This window comes from Diadema antillarum, unplaced genomic scaffold, assembly GCF_040938485.1.
Source record: "Diadema antillarum isolate AM-2024a unplaced genomic scaffold, OU_Dant_1.0 seq00000130_RagTag, whole genome shotgun sequence".
Classification (NCBI taxonomy): domain Eukaryota; kingdom Metazoa; phylum Echinodermata; class Echinoidea; order Diadematoida; family Diadematidae; genus Diadema; species Diadema antillarum.
The window spans coordinates 1,106,473-1,128,801 of NW_027271208.1; the positions used below are offsets into that span (position 1 = coordinate 1,106,473).

Sequence of the window (22,329 nt, forward strand, 5' to 3'; positions counted from 1 at the left end):
TTCAGAACATACATGACAATAATAATATGGGCTTCTATATGCATGGCAGCCACTTCAGTGTTGCCACTGCTCTACTGGAGGGCCCAGCCATTAATAGTCATCATGAAATTAAGGCCTAGGATATACCAGCTATATACCGTGGGACCTCTTTTTTAAAGAGGTTGGACGTAACAAAACTGTATCATCACAATGTGATTTTGCAGGTCCTAACTCTTGGAACATTTCTTTGTGTTTGTACATACCCTGATACAGCAAGAAAAAGATATAACAAGGTAATTGCCATAGTTTTTAGATCTTCTTAGAACGAGGATTCTCTTTACATAATTTGCCCCTCCTGGGAAATATTTCAATGTGGCTTGGCAGCCATGGGCTTGCAGACTGGACTCCATGTAAAGTCTATTTGTCAGTGCTCTAACGAGCAGTGTTGCTAATCACCCTGTAGGAGTGTTTCACCAAGTTTTTGAGTGGAAATACTCCCGAAAATGCCGCATTACCTTGAAGTTTTGCCCTCATTCATATTCGAGATACGAATTAATATGAGTAAGTTGTGTTTCATGACTTTTTTGTACTCATTTGTGTAAAAGAGGCATGTACGTGCCTGTCATTACAGTTACAGTCGTAGAAGCAAATTGACTATCAACCTGTCTACGACGGTCACCTCTTATAGTTCCATTTAAATGCCTGTAATGACATATTTGAATGTATTTGTTTTCTGAAACAGTTACAAAAATTCATATTCAAAATAAAAACATGTGTCTTACACATTCACAATAACCAACACCAACACAATATATATAGTACCTGACCACATAATGTGCATAAATACTTCCAACACAATGGATCTTGATACATACGAGTACATAAAGAAAATCGGGGTACTTTATGTATTATTGTGGTACTGGTATTTTACACTCTCATGATTTTGTTCAGGCAAGAATAATGTGGCCTATACAAGTTCATAACAAAGAACTTTAAAGTGTCTGTTGAGTCACAATATGATAATGCTGATGAATATTTGGATTTGTTACGGGTAGCTCTAAAAAGAGCTGAGGAAATTAGATCAAAGTTCTTTGAACTGAGTAGCAATAAACTGACTGGAATCTTAAATAAAAACAAGTGCCATAGGAATCTTTGGCTATTATGACATCTCTGTCCATTCCAGTCCCACTGGAATCAAAACAGATTTTCTGCACCTTCTAATGAATTGACTTTTATGACTTTTCAGGATTTAAAAAATGGTAAGATTAAAAAATATGGGGACGTATTTCTGCAATTGATTGACATACTGTCCTTCATCACCGTAAATACACAATGATTATACAGTGTTTGAGTAGCAGCAACAATAAAAATCATGACCATACACACTCCACGGACTCCTATTGGTTGTCAGACAAGCGCCATATTCACTACACTCACTACTGAGCTTCCATCCGATAAGCAGCGATGACGTTAATACCTTGTGGAAGCTGGATAGTGCGTATCTACCGGTATTCAAATTAAAGATTCTCGCATTGAGTTGTTTTTATCAAAACTGATTGATAAATTCATTATTCAGTGTTAAGAGTTAAGAGCCACGAAAAAAAAAAAAGGTAACAAATCATTTCTGCAACATCATACGAACTAGACAGTGTGGCAGCATGAAAAATACATTACATGTATTACTTCATAATCTAAACATGTAACAAATGTCTCTGGAAATTATACATTGACAAAATTTCAACAAAATAAATCTTTTGTTTTCTATTTACACATGACTTTCAAAGTTCAAACAAAAGAAGAAGAAGGAAAAAAAAATTCACAAAACCGCCACTCTTTCAGCCAGTCTTTCCAGGTTTTCTGGTACCGAGGAAATGTCATCAAAAGCGTTTATATAATGCCTGAAGAGATCCTTGTCATTTGATTGGTTGTTTGATATTGATCATTCGGCCCATTTCACTATGACGTCATGACGTCATCATATGTGCAATTTTGGATCCATACAATCTGCTCCATTGCACGCTCGTTGAGAGCCTAAAAACACCACGCATGTAAAACGCTTGCGTTTGCAGTGTATGTATGCGACAGGGCGCTATAGCGTTAAGCGTTCAGTGAGCACTCTCTCGATTTCAGATTCTCTGTTTCTAAATTAAAACATCAAATGACAAGGATCTATTTTAGGCATTATATAAAACAAATAATAAATGATTTTCATTCGTGCAATGGACAGAATATTTCATTCGGTGAAAGATGAAATGTTTGATCCATTCAACTTGGCTGTACCTCTTTGAATGGATCATTTCATCTTTCACCTCATGAAATATTCTGTCCATTGCACTCACAAAAATTCATTATTTGTATAAAAGAAAGTAAGACCAACTCATTGCACAACTTTACACCACTCATTTAGATGCTTCCAACTCTCATGCAGCACATCTGTACACATGAATGCAGTCACAATACATTAAGTGAGTCCTGTCTAAATGACAGTGATGCAAAGATGAAGCTCAATTCCTTCCTGTAATCAAGATTGTGGGAAACGGTTTCTGCAGTCACTTCACTTGTCCCAAGTGCTCCCTAACCTCAATTTCATGTTAGTCATGACATACTTTGGCAGAAGTGGCATCCATGGTGAGTGAATGCTTCCTCCTCCTACTACGATACGAAATCCTCATCTTTGCTTTTGATAGACCTTCACTGAGAGAAATATATATTTTTCGCAACTTCCTGTGCAACTACATGTAAGCCATGTCAGATGTGTGACTGGTTTTCAGTAGCTACAATCAGTGAAGGGTATCGTTGGTCCTTTGAATGTTAAAATCGTCTTACAGGCATTGTCAAGCCTCCTCTGAATGCAGACCATATCAAAAGTTGATGCCTTTCATGGCAGATTTGGAATTCAGTCACAAGGAACAGCCTTTACTGCCTTCGTCATGAATCTTCACAGAGCTCTTCAAATTGTTCAAGTAGTTCCATAGCACTGGGTCTGTCTTTAGATTTTCCACTAAAACAAGGCGTGAGGATTTTGCGATGGGCTGGCTCCACACTCTTAAGTGACTCCGGTTCAAACTTGCCGTGCATAAATCTCCTGATGAGGTGTACAGGTCTCATTTTGTCATCGTACATCTGGGTTTCCCCAAAGAGTTCCACTAGTGTGGATGCCACCGACCATACATCCTGGGCACCTGTGAAAGAGCCACCGCGTTCTTCTTCCAAAACAAGTTCTGGTGCCATGTACATATAGGTACCACGAGCACCGGTGATCATGGTAGAGGAGGACATCTCCGCTTGCTGTTTCAAGTGAGACAGCCCGAGGTCACATAGGTAGGGCTTGAGAGTTAGATGCTCCAGCTGTAAAGATGTTGGGAGATGGTCACAGGCCGGTGTTGACGTAAAGAGGATGACAAAACAGAGAGCAATGTCATGAATTACAAACTGTTTTTCATATATATTAAACCCTTTATAATGTAGGCAAAGAATATCACCATCATCCGATCCCCACCCAAACCCCAAACAAACACATACTTTAAAAGGGCCAACAAGCAAAAACAAAACAAAACAAAACAAGCAAACAAGCAAACAAATAAACACACAACCAAACGAGGACAAGACATTGGCAAATCCCCCCCCCCCCCCCCCCCATAAACAAGAGACAGGGAGTGCAATGCATAGTAAATTCAGGGGATGCAAGACATAGATTGTAGTTTCCATGCCAGACACATCCAATCATGTTTGTCACCTCTGACATGGATTTCATATCTTAATGATTTTCCTCTTCAAATAAATACAATTTTAGTGTCAAGTTGTGTTTATTGCGATAAATTGATCAACTCAGTGCTTGTTTGCGTCAATGTAGGGCAATTTGTCAATCCCTTGCATAAAAACATCTAAATGGAAGAATTTCCTGAATTTGAATGATTGACAAATTGCCCAACATCGACGTAAATAAGCACTGAATCTATCAGTGTTTTAGTAGTAGGGATGACAAAAAATCATGGGCATACTGCTTTCAACTGCATTCAATTGCTTTCTGGAACAGATAAGTCAAGTGCTCTTTTATCATGCCACAAAAGTTACAATATGTTGAATTTTCTTTACATTTTCTTCATACCATTGTCCATTATGACATCATGAAGTGTAGTAGTCTCCTTATCCAGCACTGACAGCACCAAGACTTTAAAAATTCATAACTTTTGAATGAATTGTCTCATCTTCCTCAAACTTTCACTGATGTGTTCTACTGATATTGCTGCATTCACTCAATCCACATATACTCGGGACTCATCTTCAATGGGTTAAACATCATCCACAGACATCAAAATTTGAAAGATGGAAAGTCGCAATGCTCCAGCAGAATAAAAACATACCAAAATGTTGCCTGGTTTGATATCCAGGTGAATCAGCTTGGTAGAATGCATGAATGCCACAGCTGACAAGATATCACGTGACATGGTGTTCTTTTGGGTCGTTGTCAGCTTTAGCTTCTGCAAAAAAAAAGAAGAAGAAATAATGATACAAATAAAAAAAATAAGAAAGAGACAGAGATATAAACAGAGAGAGAGACAGACAGAGTAAGATGGAAATATGGAGAGACATATAGATGGATCTAAAGAGAGAGATGGAAAGAGAGACAGAAAGATGGATAAATTGAATGAGAGAGAAATTGATAGACAGGCCAAGAGAGAGAGATGGAGATATGGATGGAAAAAAAGAGAGATATAAATGGAGATATATAGAGAGAAAGGTGCATGAAGAGGGTAAGAGAGAGAGAGAGAGAGAGAGAGAGAGAGAGAGATAAAGAGATGGATGAAGGGATAGAGAGGGGAGGGTTTTGGAAAGAAATAGAGGGAGATGAACATAGAAGGGGAAAAAAGAGACAAGGCAACATCACCAATTTCCTTAAAAAACAATACAAAAATACTTTACTATGGTTTAGAGTGTACCACACCTAAAAACATTTGCTCTCTTGAACATATATCAAAATACAACAAACTAGAAATGTCGCTATGGCGACTGATGCCTCCGCCATAATGCATGATTCTCTCAATAGGCGTATAGTACAATGTCTTCACAATGTGTGATCCATATGACAGTTTCACATAACTGGCAAAATATTGAAATGACAGGTTTGTCAGAAATGTCTTGAACTGGGTTTGCTATAATCTTCTAAGAGTGCAGGCACACATATTTGGGGAATTGAGAATTTTTACTTGAATTCTGACAGACCTTTTTATAAGTTTATGCATTGATTAATTTCCAAGGTATGAAGAAAGAGTGTAATGACAGTACAAAATATATTTTTTATTTCTTCATTTTTTTATTTCATTTTAAAAAAATATTATTATAATTATTATTATTATTATTATTATTATTATTTATTTATTTATTTATTTTTTTTTTTTGGGGGGGGGGGGGCATTGAAACCTGGCCTTTGACCTTTTGGCTGGAAATTTCCCAGAGAATCTCCATTAGGTAATGCATGTATTAAGTTTTGAAACTAATAATGCAAGCATTGCATATCCTAGTATATGAGGGAAATAGTAAAATTTTGAGGAGTTGACCTTGACCTTTGACCTCTGACTATTGACCCCTGACCCCTAAATTCTCTAGATAATCCCTGCCAGTCAGTACATGCGTGTGTACCTAGTTCCACGAAGATACATTGAACCATTTGCAAGAAAAGTGATATTGCAACATTTTCACCTAAACTTTGCCCTTTTGACCTTTGACCTTATGACATGAAACTCTCACTGGAGAATCTTAACGCAGTAGTACATGTTCACACCAAGTTTCAAGAAAATACCTTCGGGCATTGCTTAGATATGGGGGAAATTGCAACATTTGTAGCATTTGACCTTGACCTTTTGACCTTTGACCTCTTGCCAATGTCACTAAAATCTACTCAACTAATTGTCCCATCATACATCATCCTTGGACCAAGTTTGGTGAAAGCTGCTTCATCCAGTTTTGAGTTATCACGTAAACAGATAAATTTTAGAATTTGACCTTGATCTTTGACCTTTGACCTCTGTCCGATTTCACTGAAAAACTAATCAAGTAATTGTCCCATCATACATCATCCTCCAACAGTTTGGTGAAATTTGCTCCATCCAGTCTTGAGTTATCGCGTAAACGGATACAATTTCATGATTTTACCTTGACCTTTGACCCTTGACCTTTAGCCGATTTCACCCAAAATCTTATCAAATAATTGCCCCATCATACTTCATACTTGGACCAAGTTTGGTAAAATTCCAATAAATATTACTCAAGTTATCGCGTAAACGAAAGCGGACGGACGTACGGACGGACGTATGGACGGACGGACAACCCGAAAACATAATGCCTCCGGCACCACTTCGTGGCGGAGGCATAAAAATATTCTTACCTAAATATCAAAATACAACTTGTGTCCACAAACAGGTGGACACTCATTATGCGCTTCGGTGTAACTGCCAGTGTTCCACATTATTCTGAGACTGCAACGCAAGCATGCTTTGTGAAACATTCTTTTTTTCCTCTCATAGTAACTTTTTATAGATTTTTGTTTTGCTGGACATGCAATGAGCAAAGATGTAGAGAAAATTCCAAGCACTGATTTGATGTAAATTTTACGACAAATCTACGATCACCTTTCATACAAATGACCAATAACTACATCATTGTCAATGCATGACTTTTGCATACAAAACAGAGACAGAAACCCTCAGAACTTACTTGAAAAGCCAATAGGGAACACTGCTTGATATTCATTTATCACACCATGCAAGATACATGTGAGAAGAATGGGATCTTGAGTGAAAGTTACATTGTACAGTGGCATTTAGCGATTTATCAATCGGTTTTGGCGAGTTTCTGCCTTTGAGCAAAATATGCAAACTTGGCACGCTTTGACTGAGTCCGGCATAGAAATAGGTAAGCACCTCCTTACCATCCTGTATTTCAAGTAAGATTCTAATTGCAGATTTTATACAACCATATTATACCACACGTCCGAAATAAAAACCCCTTCATAAACTAAGACTTCATAGTGCACTTTTGGGGGCTGTTGTTGGCTGAATAATAAAAGGTAAAATAACACAAAGTCAAGAAAATGAATGGATTTCAGAGGGTCCTGCTTCAAGCTCTGAGGAAATTGTAGAAGTGTTGCCCTTAGCTGCTACCGATTAAAAGCCCCCCAATCATTTTATCAGGATGGCATTTTTCTTTAAAAAATGTAACTACATAATACCACACAGCATCGCTCAGCTGAGCTCACTGAGCTATAAGCCAACTAGAAATCGGTATGCCTCTGCCATGATGCATGGTTCTCCCAGTAGGTCTATAGTAAGTCTTGACGATGCGTGACGACAGTTTCACATAATTGGCAAAATATTAAAATGACATGTTTGTCACAAATGTGTTCAGTGTTCACTTTATGCATAGACTAAGTTTCAAGAAAATATCTCCAGGTATTGCATAGTTATGGGGGAAATAGTGAAATTTTGAGCATTTGACCTTGACCTTTAGGATGTGCACCCATAAGCTGATAGGCACAACTTTTCCCACTCATACATATACATGCCAAGTTTCATTAGGATACCTCAAACCTTTTCTGATTTTGTTTTTAAAGTTACGCTGTCCACAAAATTGATTACAGACAGGACGGGCGACCCAAAAACATAATGCCTCCCCCAACACTTCGTGGTGGAGGCATAAAAAACCCTGTAACACACGGAGTCTGCACCTTACCTTGCCCGTTTTGGAAAAAATGGCTTCGTGTAGAGTTGGACCTTTAATGAAGGCCATTACCAGGAAGGCATTTGTCTCATTGTAGCCTAGAGCCATCAGCTGCACAATGTTTGGATGAGTGGCTTGCCTGAAATAGCAAACAGATCACCATGTCTCGTGAATGGCACATGTGGGTATCTGGAAAGCGCATAATTTTTGCCAAAACCGTTTGTAAACCTTTCTTACTTTATCAAATACTATCATTACAATCATTATTGCCAATATTAATCTGAACAAGAGACCTAGTGGGTGTAGCATTCACCGGAGTACTGCAAGTTCCCCTTTCACACAATCTTGGAGACTGTTACTCCAGAAAACCATAGCAAACTTGGTGGGGCCACTTTATGGGGCCTTCAGGGCCCAGGGGGGGTATAGTGTCTATTAGTATATATTCAAGCACACTTGCAAAAAACACCACCTGCCGGATTTGCAGAAAATTTGATCGCACATCTTCAAATGGAATATCAAAATAGGAAAACTGGCCCACACTTAGGTCCCCGCCCAAAGGGGGCCATCCCCTGGATCTGCCGTAAACGAACTTGACAGTATGTACTATATTTACTCAGAGCATTTCTGGTTTTATAAATGAAGTTTCTATAGATTCTCTAATATGGGGTCTTTGGGGCCTCTGGATTACCGCCACCCCAAGTGAATATTATGCAGCCATGGTACTAAATTAGGCATCTGGCTGCATCTATCGACTTACTTGTGAATGGCAACCTCTTTTTCCACCTGGGATCTACTGCTGCCCTCTAGGGGCAGCTTCTTGATAGCCACCTGGGTTCCCCTCCAGCGCCCTCTATAGACCTGTCCAAATGAACCTTTCCCAAGAGACTCGTGCAGGTCCAGTTCATTATAGTCCACTCGATGCACTCCTTCAAAGTCTGAAATACAAAAAAAAAAGGCATGCTGAACACATTGAACCTTATTCTTGGAAAACAATCCCTTATGATTTAGCGGCATTTTTATACTAATGGCAGTTTTGAGAGAAGAGTTTTATACTTGCGCTTCAAGCACTCAGCACAAATACTGTCATGAATGGAAATAAAACAATAGCTATTTAAAATTAGGCAAAATTTCACTGAACGTGATTAATACTACGTTTACACCATGTTCCTGGGAGCTTATGGCAATCACACTTCTGGCCATCATGAACAAAACGGGATGGATGTGAGACAACGCACTTGCTGAAAACAGACCTTGAGATGAATTTTTGCATTGTCTCAGCTGCTGCTTTTACTTCACACAGTTAAATAAAGTTTTGCTGAACAAGATATCAATATACTGGTGGTAACAATGCCGGTTTTTGCTACAATGTGGGCAGTTTTATTGACCGTTACAAGTCAAATGCAAAGTTGCGTTTGATTCATCAAAGTTACATTTGATATTTACGTAGGAAATCAAACACAAGTCACTTCAGCAATGCGCTTTTGTTTAAATGCAAAGTAGAGTGTAATTTGAGGGACTTGCGTTCAATTTTTCGAGTTGTGTTAAAATGCAAAGTTTCTAGCGACGGGGCATAGACCTCCAATGTTTCTAACTAAAAAATAGGGATGATTCGGCTCAAAAGTAGGAAAGAAAGAGCAATTTTCATTGGAGTGTATAGCAAAATTATCGAAAAAAATAGGTAAATCTTTTTGAAACAAGAGCTGAGAATGGTCAAAAATCAAATTCCTTCCTCCAAATTCAGAATGGTTGGAAGGTCTGTCACACTCAACCTTCGTATTTGTTTTTATCTTTTTGACTAGAGAAACTTTCCAGTAAGAAACATGCAGAATTTCTCTCACCGAAATGTGCTGGAGTATCGTCCATTGGTTCAGGAGACACCGGTTTTTCCTCACCAATCTTCTCCTGCGGAAGATTGAAAACCCGCTGCTGCTCGCCCCAATCGCTTGTGTCTTCCACACTGTATCAAAGAGATCAAATTTTTGCATGACTGCAAGCTCTCATGTTGATCACAGAGCAGAGTTCCCCTCTAGCTTCTCTGAAGCACCTGAAGTAGCATTTCTCTCTTTTTGGTGACGTCCCTCCAATAATCATTCACAGCTCATCAATCACGATCAACATACTGAAAAGTATTCACTGTTACATAACAGATACAATTAAGTACATTGTCCCTTCCAACGTTATAATTTGCGCTAAAAGGTGGTAGCATTTAGATATCACACAATTGCGTCTACATATCTTTATTTCAGTTTTCTGGACATTTTAGCCTTCTAGAAGGCTACAAGGCCTTCTCACTAGACCTTGAGTTGGAGAGGTGCAGTATCTTGGAACATAATCAACATTATTTTAATCTACTTAAATCACTTCCCTGGTTGACAAAACAATCAGCCCCATTCACCACTCTCCTTTCAACATAATCAAACCGCACTTACACAGAAAAAGCTAAACATACACTTAAAGTGACTAAAAGCGGCAGATGAAAGATCAATGAATTGTGAAATCATGCCACACGTTTGACTTAATGAATTCAAGAAAGTCAAGTTCCCCTTCAAAGTTATATACAACCTGTATGGTTGATATACGACCTCACCGCACCAGTGGCAGACCATTGACAAAGTTTCACATAAGGGCATGTATAAAGTCTGTATGTTGGCACATACAGCTTTCTGCCATAAGATGAAAAAATGTGACACTTTGGAACCAACACATTATATACACACATCTAAATATTCTTGACATTATTCTCCATCACCATGGTGACATAATGCGGACACTGACCTTGTTTGCCGACGTTGGGAGAACTTTAAAAGGCCATCCTTGAGCGCCGAATCCCTCAGGTACTGCAGGGGGTTGTCACCAGCATCGTTCTCCTGTGCGATCTTAGCACCTTTCTTTATCAGGTAGAAGAGCAGGTTTGCCCCCGGTTTGTCAAGGAGGGACTTATCTATTTCCTTGGAAAGCTGTCACAACGATTGAAAAAAAAAATGACTTCAGGCATGATGAAGATATCATGCTAGTCATAGGAAATTGCTGTGCCTACCAAATTTCTTTACAGATTCATTAGTCATTTAAAGTAGCCCTATCATACAAGGTCACTACAGAATGACTAAGAAATCTACTTGTAACCATTATCAATATATGAATATATGAATCCCTGAACATCCATTTTGACGGAGGATGATGCTCTTGGCATAATGACACACAGGCTGAGTTGAAATAACATTATCTGATATATGTCCACAAACCATGACATTTAAAAGCCTACTGCATTTTAAGAATGCCAGTTTGACCCCTCCCTCCCCCCCCCCCCCCAAAAAAAAATGAATAAATAACAATAATAATAACAATGTAAAAAAAGGGGGAGATTGACGCATCATTGAAAAGCATGTAACATGGGTCTATGGTGCTGGAAAAATACTCACAGAAAACTCTGAACAATCAATTATATTGTAATATCTACCACAAAAATATTCAGCATGCAAAGGAGAAGTTCTTCTTCATAACATGTGCATTGAGAGAATGCAGCAATATTAGTAGAACACCTAAAAGTTTGAGTAAAATCACACAATCCTTTCAAAAGTTATGAATTTTTGAAGTTTCAGCTCTGCGATTGCTGGATGTAAAGACTACTACAGCTAATGATGTCATATGTGTAGAACGATATGAAGAAAATACAAAGAAAATTCAGCATATTTTCACTTTTCTCGAATTATAAAAGAGCACATGACTTGTGTCTTTCAGAAGGCTGGAGGAGTACTACTACCCTTGACAAATATCAGTTACAAGTTGAGGGAATGTGTACTTTTTTCAAAAAATGAAATTTCGTGGAATTGACTTTATATTTTCCTGATATCGTTCTATGCATGTGACATCATCAACTGTAGTAACCTTCTCATCCAGCAGTGACTGCACAGAAACTTTGAATATTCATAACTTTTGAACAGATTGTCTGATTTTCCTCAAACTTTCACTGATGTGTTCTACTCATATTGTTGCATCATCCCAATCCACACAAACATGAAGGTAAACTTGTCCTTTAAATCAAATGAAAGAAAAATCAGCTTCTGGAATTTAGAAAAAAAGTACCAGACGAAGAATGCTGCTCTCCCCCTCCGGAGAATGGAAATGTCTTGACCTCACAGCCGCAAGATGGAGGCACGTCTCTCCGTCCTGGTTGACCGCCGACAGTCTTGCACCCGCTTCCACCAGCTGGATGACAATCCTGATGTGCCCCCCTGAGAGGGCTTGGAGGAGTGGTGTGTTACCCTGGTAGTTGGTCACCTCCAAATCACACTTGCCCTGTCAGGGAATCACAAAGAGTGATGTTGATAATGACGACGACAACAACGAAAACAACAACAACGACGACAACAACAACAATAATAATAACGACAACAATAATAATAATAATAATAATAATAATAATAATAATAATAATAATAATAATAATTATAATAATAATAATAATAATAATAATAATAATAATAATAATAATAATAATAATAATAATAATAATAATAATAATGATAATAGTAATAACAATAATGACAATTACATTCTATCTCTTATTTTATCCAGGGTAGCCTCTTAAGTGTTGCCACTGCTCTACCAGAGGACCCTGCAATTATTATCACCCCAGCATTGTCAGGTACCCATTTATACACCTGGGTCGAGAAGGATGTTGTGGGTAAAAACATCTTGTCCATGGACGTAAGCTCTGGGCAGGGATCGAACGCGGGTCCTCCGATTGGGAGTCGGGAGTATTACCCATTACGCAACATTGCCCTAACGATGGTTTTATTAGTTATGTTGATATAGGGTAGTAAGTCAATTGGCTGCAATCAAAAACAAGTCAATGCAACAATCATCTGTTTGAACAAATAAGCAGTACCTACTGCATGCTATACGGATTAGAACCAGCACTGGCTTTCGGGCAGGAGCTCAGCGATCAAGTGGATACAATGCCTGTCTTATAATCAAGAGATCATTGGTTCAGATCCAACCATAGCATGTACAGTGCATGCTAATGATCTATTTTTTTTTTCCATGGTCATTACTACAACACTGAATACTCAGTGCTTATTTATGTCTATGTAGGGTAATTTGTTCATCAATTGTAATAAAAGCTGCCCAATGCAAGAATTAATGTATTTGAAGAACAGTCTTTGATCCGTAAAGATGATTGCAACAAGATGCCCTCATTTTCTACCTTTTTGAGAAGCTAATTGTCAAATAAAATTATACAGTTACATCTAACCTTCTGTGATCTGTAAAATGATTGGCATGCATGTTGAAGTGCTTTCTTTGAAAACTGGTGCAGATATCTGGCAACTATTTAAACAAATAGAGATTACTTAATCCCTCTAATCTCATAAGTGTCATCATGGTCTTCTTGTTTGACTGAGGCACATTGCTACACCTAAGTTTGGCTTGCTAATCAAGTACTAGGTTAAGTTTGGAAAGATTACTGAATGCTTGTAGAAAAGCTTGGCAGGTTAAGCCCAATGTCTGGACACACAAAGGGATAAGTATGAAATTTACTTTACAAGGTGCTGTAAATAGTGCAAGTTTCCTTTCCAGTTATCTTATCACCTCCTCTCCCCCTCCCAGGAATATACATTCCTGACAAATTATTCCATCACCCTAACAAGTCCATTGGTAAGCAAGTTGATCACACTGATCATGGGGTTGACATGAGGTCACACTAACTTTGATGAGTTCTCCAACCACGTCCTCAAAGTTGTTGCTGACGGCAATGTGGAGGGCAGTCTGACCATCATATCCACTCAGCATGTTGATCAAGGACGGTTCATGTGTGACCAGACAAGTTGTGGCACTACAAAAATAACAAACAAACATACATTTAAAGCAAACAATAAATTAACATGTGTAGAGACAGACAATGGATGTGCAAATGTATAGTACAGGGATGCCAGAGGCAAATTGCTCTTGGGCCGGAATTTTTTTTTTTGTGAACGTCGCGCACATCACGAGCGCGAAGCGCGAAGTCCCTTCAGCCGGGGTCCAGGGCCCGCTCAAGGGCCCTGGAAGCTCTGGGGTTCTTAGATGCTCTCTGGTGCAATCTGAGCATTTCTGAGGGCTCTTCTTCCCTCAAATCTAATCCAGAGAAATGAATTTGTAGCAAAAATAAAGAAGTCCTAGTGCCGTAAACTCCGTAGTTTTGCTTCGTTCAGCTGACTCGATCGACTCACCATACTCTCTCAGCGCTGTAGCTATAGCGAGAGCGCAGCATGATCCATGCACCGCACATATAGTACATCGCCTAGAAACACCACACGTTGTTCGATCGCGATCGCACGTGCTGGTATAACGCTTTCCCGACAATAATGTGGTCGTATTCTAGAAAAAAAAAGGAATTTGCAGCAAAAATAAAGAAGTCCTAGTGCCGTAAAATCCGTAGTTTTGCTTCGTTCAGCTGACTCAATCGACTCACCACACCGTCTCGGCGCTGTAGCTATAGCGAGAGCGCAGTATGATTCATGCACCGCGACCACACATACAATCGCATAGAAACACCACACACTGTTCGATCGCTATCATCGCACGTGTTGCATGTCCCAGCCAGCAGCAACATCGCGCTAGTTTTGCATGACAGTCGTTTTGTGATATTCTCATGCCCAAGTATATGCGAAACATACTACGGAAATCGTGAAATAGTCCAGTCAAAATACGACAAAAAGTGGGTTAACCCACAACTAATTGCAACAGAAACGATTCCACTTGCATTTGACCCGGAATAGCTATTAAAATAACATATTAAAAGTTCCCTAAAATTCGAGTGGTGGATCAGTGTCTAATTTGCATAAATTCAAAATGGCCGCCATACAACCTATCTATACCTACATCTCGGGATATATAACCCACAAAAAGTAAATTCCGGTGTCTAATCCTATGTTTTTTAGGTCAAGGAATACAAATATGTAATCTTTAGCAACTTTCAAGCATCCCTTTATATAGTTTTTGCATATATTTTGCATATAATTACATACAAAATGGCCGCCATATTGATATCGTATATCAGTAATGTAGTACACTCAGGAATAAGTCGCTATATACAGTATCTGGACATAAAACCCGCAGAAGATAGATTCTGGTGTCTATATCTTTGTCTTTTTAGGTCAAGGAATACAATTATGATATATTAAGCAGTAACTTTTAAGCTTCCCTTCATACATTTTCTGCATATATTTGCATTTAACTAAATGCAAAATGGCCGCCACAATGCCTCTACAGGCTTATACCTCTATCTGTAAAAGGTACCCAGTGATGGTGTCTGTGGTCTTAATTTTACTGCTGAGAATCACTGATGTAGAAAACGTTCCACTCAGGAATAATTACCTATATTTCACTAAAAATTTGCATATATTTATACATAAATCTATTCAAATTAAGAGTAGCTTAAATCCATAAGCTTCTCTACAAAAGTTTCATGAGTTTGGACATTAGATGACGATCTTGTCATATCAGGGTACCATGTCACTCACTCACTTTCTGAATAAAAGACCCAGGGGTCCAGCCCTCATCCGAGTATCTCAAGTTCCCCTTCCTTGCATGTTTACAGACTATTACTTGGGAGAAAGGAAATTGGAAAACTTTGGGAACCTGTAGGGCCATATCTTGAAGCCTTTAGGGACCTCCACGGCCCAGGGAGGCATGATGTCCATATATGCATGACACTAGTGATAAATGCACCTACAGTACTAAGTTTGTTGTAAATTTGACCATGACGTGTTTTCAAAAGGAGGATCAAAAATCAAAAGTGGCCTCCAATAATTTGGTCCCAGCCCAAAGGCGGCCGCACCTAGATCAGATTTGAGGTGCCTTTGGGCATCCTGTGGCCGGGGGGGGGGGGGGGGGGGGGGGGTTGGTTCCCATTTTACCAATATTCTACCAGGTTTTTTTTTAAGATGAAAGAGTGAAAATTTGCCCCTATTTGGCACTAGCCCCAAGGAGGTCACCCCTGCATCTGCCACAATAATCTTGAAAGTATGCTGATACACTCACTGATGTATTTACTCAATGCTCTTCTGGTTTTATAAAAGCAGCAACTCTAGATAGAGAGGGGGACATTAGTGCCCACACGTAAAAAAAAGATATATATTATATATATACATATATATATATTCGTACATATATATATATATATATATATATATATATATATATATATATATATATATAATGACAAAGTAGGCTGGTAATGCATTTCAGTCCAACAGTGCTATTTATTCAGACCAAATTTTCGACGAATACATTTGTCTTTAAGGTCGACAATTGCAATTCTGAAGAAAGACGAATGTATTCGTCGAAAATTTGGTTTGACTAAATAGCACTGTTGGACTGAAATTCATTACCACCCTAATTCGTCATCTTTTGGCGAAGATGAATTTAAAATCTAATGAATCAAAGTCATTGGATTTCAAGAAAACTTTCTTCCGCTTCAACTACATCATTTTCATTTCCTGGCTTTCGATAATACAGATACTTAAGGTATGTAATGTCATCTCTGAAAATATAGATCAATGATAAAAGTTTAAAACATGTAAACTCGCTTACCCTCAAAGTGTTCTATGCGTTTACCACAAACTCTGGACTAGGATAGTGTGAAATTGCAGTTGATTAATTTAAAGCAAGCAGGATCCTGGCTTCATTTCATACTGACGAAAAGAAGAGTGGTAAGTGTCACATTTGTTGTAAACTGTGTTGATGTCTTTCAAGAATGCTGTTTATTCCTCAGTCACCAATTAGAACAGCATCATCTGACCCCTCACATATTTTAGAAATACAACATTACAATTGTCTGATCTATATATAATGGCCCGCATCTGCCACTTATATGGTTCGTGTGCAGTCAAATCTGTTTGCCCTGCAACTACAGTGTATACACTACCAGTCGCTAACAGCCTGTCTTGCAGTTGCATCAGACTCCTTCAGGAGTTCCTTAATAGCTGCAGCTTTCTGTAGTGATCAGAACATATTTTTGATTAAACATCTTCCTCAAATCATCCCAATTCCAATGATTGTATAATTTCCCTTCCACTGTTTAACTCGAAGAAAAGCTGCTGCTGAAGTGGAGGAAGGGGACCTTTTGGAAGTGTTTGGAACAGAAAATGATGTTATGTACTTTGGTTTTTATCTGACTTCTGACTGCTTTTTCGCCTGCAAAATTGAAATCAATTTCCGAAAAAAAAATTGTGTGTTTATGAACATGTTATTAGTGCGAAGCCTCAATGCAATAGGAAACATTTCTTTTAATAAAAATGCAGATACAACACGAAAAATGGTAAAAGTAACACTTATCAGAATTTATAAGCGTTTTATGAGCTTGAAGCCATGCTGTTTGTATTGATCGACTGATGAATCCAGAGTACCAGGAATAGAAATGTTAAAGCATTTCCTTTTTCTTTTTCTTTTTTTTTTTGTATCTGGCTGTTTTCTGTAAGTCATTGAGTGAAACTGCTCAAAATATGACAAAATCCACTTCCATACAAATTACCACGGTCATATGCTGCTCATTGATAAACATGCCTTTGCCAAAAGTTTTGCAACAAAAGACACAAGTATCGACTAAACATGGATGCAAATCATCGCAGGTAAGGAAAAAGATGTTTGAAAAAATCTGCTGAATGATTTAAGACCAATCTTTGTGTGGTTACACCTGAAGCACACTTTGAAAGCTATAGTCGAGATAATATGACAAGAACATCCTCTGAACGAATGTCCAAACTCATGAAACTTTTGTAGAGTAGCTTATGGATAATCATGATCTTGATGACTTTCCCCCTCCCCCCCCCCCTTGCCCCCCCCCCCAAAAAAAAAAAGAAAGAAAAGTATTGCAACATAGACACAAGTATAAGCAGTAAACATGAGGGCAAATTACACGATATTATACATTAAATATCATGCAATCATAAGAATCTTTTCAACGATTCCTACTACATAATTTGAGACTATTGTGTACCTATTGAGCACACTTTGGAAGCTAAGTTGAGATTTTTATGTTCTATTCGATGCTACTTACAGTTGTTTTCTGTTGTGAGGCTTTATCTCAAGAAAATGTGAGTTTAATGTAACACAATACTTTTGATCAATGCAAGAATATAAAACTGGGTGTAAGGATAATAATCATTAATGTTGTGAATGGAATTCTAACAATTTTGCCCTTGAAATATTGGATGTAGAAATTACAGTACAATTAAGTTCTGTAGCTTGTATTCGTATAATGTCTGAAATTATATTCACGATAAAAATTTAAATAGATTTATGCGTAAATATAGCTATGCAAATTTTTAGTGAAATATATGTAATTATTCCTGAGTGGAACGTATTCTACATCAGTGATTCTCAGCAGTAAAATTAAGACCACAGACACCATCACTGGGTACCTTTTACAGATAGAGATATAAGCCTGTAGAGGCATTATGGCGGCCAATTTGCATTTAATCAAATGCAAATATATGCAGAAAATGTATAAAGGGAAGCTTAAAAGTTACTGCTTATATCATAATTGTATTCCCTGACCTAAAAAACCATAGGTTTAGACACCAGAATCTATTTTCTGCGGGTTTTATGTCCAGATATATAGCGACTTATTCCTGAGTGTACTACATTACTGATATACGAAGATACGGGCTTGCACAGACAATATGGCGGCCATTTTGTATGTAATTATATGCAAAATATATTCAAAAACTATATAAAGGGATGCTTGAAAGTTGCTAAAGATAACATATTTGTATTCCTTGACCTAAAAAACATAGGATTAGACACCGGAATTTACTTTCTGTGGGTTATATATCCCGAGATATAGGCATAAATAGGTTGTATGGCGGCCATTTTGAATTTATGCAAATTAGACACTGATCCACCACTCGAATTTTAGGGAACTTTTAATATGTTATTTTAATAGCTATTCCGGGTCAAATGCAAGTGGAATCGTTTCTGTTGCAATTAGTTGTGGGTCATTTCATATTTTGACTGGACTAAAAGTGAATGTCCCGTAAGTTTAGATGATCATATTTTTTTGTTTTTCTTTCTTTCTTTCTTTGTTTCTTTCTCGTGTTTTCCGGCTTTCCCACACAGACGGAGATAATATCACGAAGCCGGAAATTGGACACCAAAATATGAAAAAGCCGGAATTCCGGCTATTGCCGGAAATAGTCCAGGCTAGGCTCCATAGAAAGTGCACCTAACCTTGTTTTTTGATATATACAATGTTTTTTGATGGTTTCTTGTCAATTCGAGGGTGCTGATTCCAAATCCGATTGATGCCACTCGCGTAACCTTGAGCATTTTCGGCAAAATGCAAAAATCCAAAATGGCCGCCAGATATGCTAATTTGGCCATGATAATCCCAGTTATGTCAATTTTATGACCAATTATTCCCTCAACGTTTTTTAAATTGTTGTTCCTTGAGTAATTCTACTTGCACTTGCAAGAAATTTTTCATTTGAAGAGGTTCATTTAGTATTTTAAGCTTATTTTCAATCCAAAATGGCCGCCACTCCTATACTCATGTACTATATGAATGGCAAAAAATATGCATAGAAATAGAAGGCGAATTTTCAGTCACATACCTACGCTTTTATCAAATTTTGCATGTGCCATGCAAATCTGATGAGTGCCACTAGCAAAACAAGCAAACAAACAAGCAAACAAACAAGCAAACAAACAGAAAATGTATTGTTTTTAGGCTTATTATATTCTTCTTAATACAAAACCTCAAAATGGATGCCACTCATATACCCCTGCACAATATGAACGGCAAAGTGTACATGGAAAAAAAACCAAAATTTCTTTTTTTTTTCTGTCACCCAGGTACACTGTTTATCAATTTGTGTGCTGATTATAAATCAGAGGATTTTTCCTAACAAAAGCTGTTTTATTCTTTGATGCAAACATCCAGATTTACTACCTCAATCTGAATTCTTCCCAAGAAATTTGGAAAAACCCACCAAAGCTTCAATTGACGCCAAGATCAAGATCGTTTATCAGGAATTATTAGACATGAACAATTTGATACTTACTTGCCTTGATATGTTCAACATCATAATATTCACGCTGAATTAAAAGGCTGAATCCTAGATGATGACACAATGAAATTTCCAATTACCTGCCCTGTTCTACATTATCTAAAAGCGATATTACACAAACTTTTCAGTCCCCTCACCCGAGAAAGAACATGAGGCAGGGGAAAGTGGAAAAAAGGGACCACCTCACTTCCTGTTGTCAAATCTCTGAAATGAAAACAATGCCCAAAAGTTTTTCATGTTAACCCAGATATATGGTAGATGAATTCTACCTCCATTTTTTTTTTCTGAGTGAATGTGTTTGCGTATATGATGTCAAGGGAGACTCTGAGATCTGTACAGTGCTGCCTCATTCTGAAAGTAGTGTTATAACAACTTCACACTGCTTGTCTTTAATCTTCAGCACTCAAAGACTCCAACTCTCCAGCTTTCAACGGGAGATCTCCCGCCCCCGTTTTGCAAAATCTCCCGTTCTCCCGCTTGAGATTTAATTTCTCCTGCCCTAGCTCTGTATCTCCCACTTGGAATGATATCTTACTTTGTGTGTTCGTATGTTGAAAAATAAGCCTGAGATAGCACAAGAGAACATTAAGAACCCTATTAGAGCTTCCAGAGCTCAAGCGGGCCCTGGACCCCGGCCGCAGGAAACTTCGCGCTCGTAATATGCGCTTCGCGCACATCAACTTGGAGTCTTCAGTTTGCTAGGGGTTTCAGGCGGGAGAATCTCCAGATCAGAAGGTACTTGGGATTGGAGTCTCTGAGCACTTGCAGATTCAGGATTGCTCTAGGTAACCAGACCAGCAGTGTTAGGACTCTGAATGATGGCCTCCTTAATGGTGGCTGTAAACTAACTCCACTAGAGCTCTTTTTACCATACATGGTGACATAACATTCCCTTCACTTAGGAAGTTTCCAGATGATCTTGCCTTTGCGTCTCATAGAAAGTCCTTGGATGGCATGAGCCGAGTACTGACCCATCTCAAGACAATAGAGGAGTTCTTCACGTTCTTGAGACTTTGCTCCAACCTTTATAAGATTATAATCCGTCCATCTTAGTAACCACCTTGCCAATGCTATGTTCAAGGTAGTCCTCTATGGCAAGCCTTCCAAGCATAGGCTAAGGAAGTCTATCCTCCTTCACTGGCACTCGATCACTCTCCATCACGCTGGAAGGAAAGGATGGCAAGTGTCACCAGTGCGGTCAACGCATACCCTGACCTTCCAAACGCGATAGAATGGGGGCATTTCATGAAGCGTTTTGTCTGACAAATTTGTCTGACAAATTTGCTCTCAGCCAATCAGATGCAAGGATTTTAGTAGCTTATAACAGTTAGTCAAAAAGAAAAGATCTGACAAAATGCTTCATGAAATGCCCCCTTGAACAATCTGCCATCAATGCGTCTGAAATCCCACAAGCCTATAGATTTCCCTCCCGTAACTAGAAAGCTTTGACCCCAAAACCGGTTGGTGAAGATGCTGGTCTAATGTCATCTCTGACACCACCTAAGTTACCTACAACACTGTCTTTGGCCTGGCAACAAAGCCATAGGGCTTCAACTGGTGGTGATCAAGCAAGTCTTCATGTCTTCAATGCCAAATAAACGCCCTCTGACCCCTGAGGAAGTGCTGAACATCACCAGATGTGGTTGCAATTAAAGGAATTGCAGGACTAATATGCCTCTTTAACCTAAGAATTTTGCAAATTTGGGGCTGATGTCACCTGCTGCCAAACGTCCAATTAAAGGGTTCTTTAAAGACAATAAAAATGACAGTTTTAGTTTCAAGACAAGACTGAATGAGATCATGATGTCAAAGTGTATATTATCAACACCTGGGAACTGTGAGAGAACTGAAAGAGGTATCTCACATTGCTACTTGGTTGATGTTTAATGAATAGTTTGTACGGCATTGCGTTTAGACAGTTTCGTTTATGCCTTCACCAGTTTTTGTCGTTGTTTTAATTCAAGTAGAAAATCAAGTTTGCTCTATAATATCAAGGCGGTACTTCTAAATTATATCATACCAAAGTGATGGAGGTTATGATCCATTTCAAACTCGCCCCCCAACTCCTTGCTGGAAAAAAATCTACAATGTAAAGGGTTTTTAGTTGTGTCATTAATGTCCGGTATTTTTTGGCTGCAACTATGTATCTCTGCACTTCCTGTATAGGATTTTTTCTGTACTTTGTTAACATGGTTTTAGGGGAATGTATATTAGAAGCTTTGCTTTCTAGCTTCCCCTCCATTTTCAACATTATTTGATAAATACCATGCATCTAGGCTTCTTAATATATTGTGTTAGTATTACATTTTCATATTCAACCTGCGTGTAAAATAATGATGGTATATTGATTTCTTGCGAGACGTTTGGTGAACTTATATTCGTTGTTGAGACAAAATTAAATAGACAAGAAATTGTGTTAAACATAGTAAGGTTTATGAATATTAAATGCTCAAATATACATGTAGGCCCTCTATATTGTAAGTGACACCCAACATATTTGTATTACACATGCAACACTTTATGACAGCGTAGGTACGGGACTGGAGATACAGTAAATTCGTTCTATATTCTATGCATTGTGTTT

The 22,329-nt window shown here is 38.3% G+C and overlaps 1 protein-coding gene across 1 annotated transcript in view; it reads right to left on the reverse strand.

Annotated features, from left to right (window-relative positions):
• Positions 1-1,810: 1,810 nt before the first annotated feature.
• The window catches only part of LOC139727402 (uncharacterized), a 40,034-nt gene continuing 19,515 nt past the window's right edge, over positions 1,811-22,329 (reverse strand). The window contains exons 14-21 of the mRNA XM_071638358.1: positions 13,402-13,528; positions 11,779-11,991; positions 10,471-10,652; positions 9,534-9,652; positions 8,453-8,630; positions 7,708-7,834; positions 4,344-4,460; positions 1,811-3,327 (exon numbers count right to left, since the gene is read on the reverse strand). Of these exons, the coding sequence (XP_071494459.1) occupies positions 2,908-3,327; positions 4,344-4,460; positions 7,708-7,834; positions 8,453-8,630; positions 9,534-9,652; positions 10,471-10,652; positions 11,779-11,991; positions 13,402-13,528 (1,483 nt within the window). The 3' untranslated portion in view covers positions 1,811-2,907. The remainder of the gene's footprint in view (positions 3,328-4,343; positions 4,461-7,707; positions 7,835-8,452; positions 8,631-9,533; positions 9,653-10,470; positions 10,653-11,778; positions 11,992-13,401; positions 13,529-22,329) is intronic.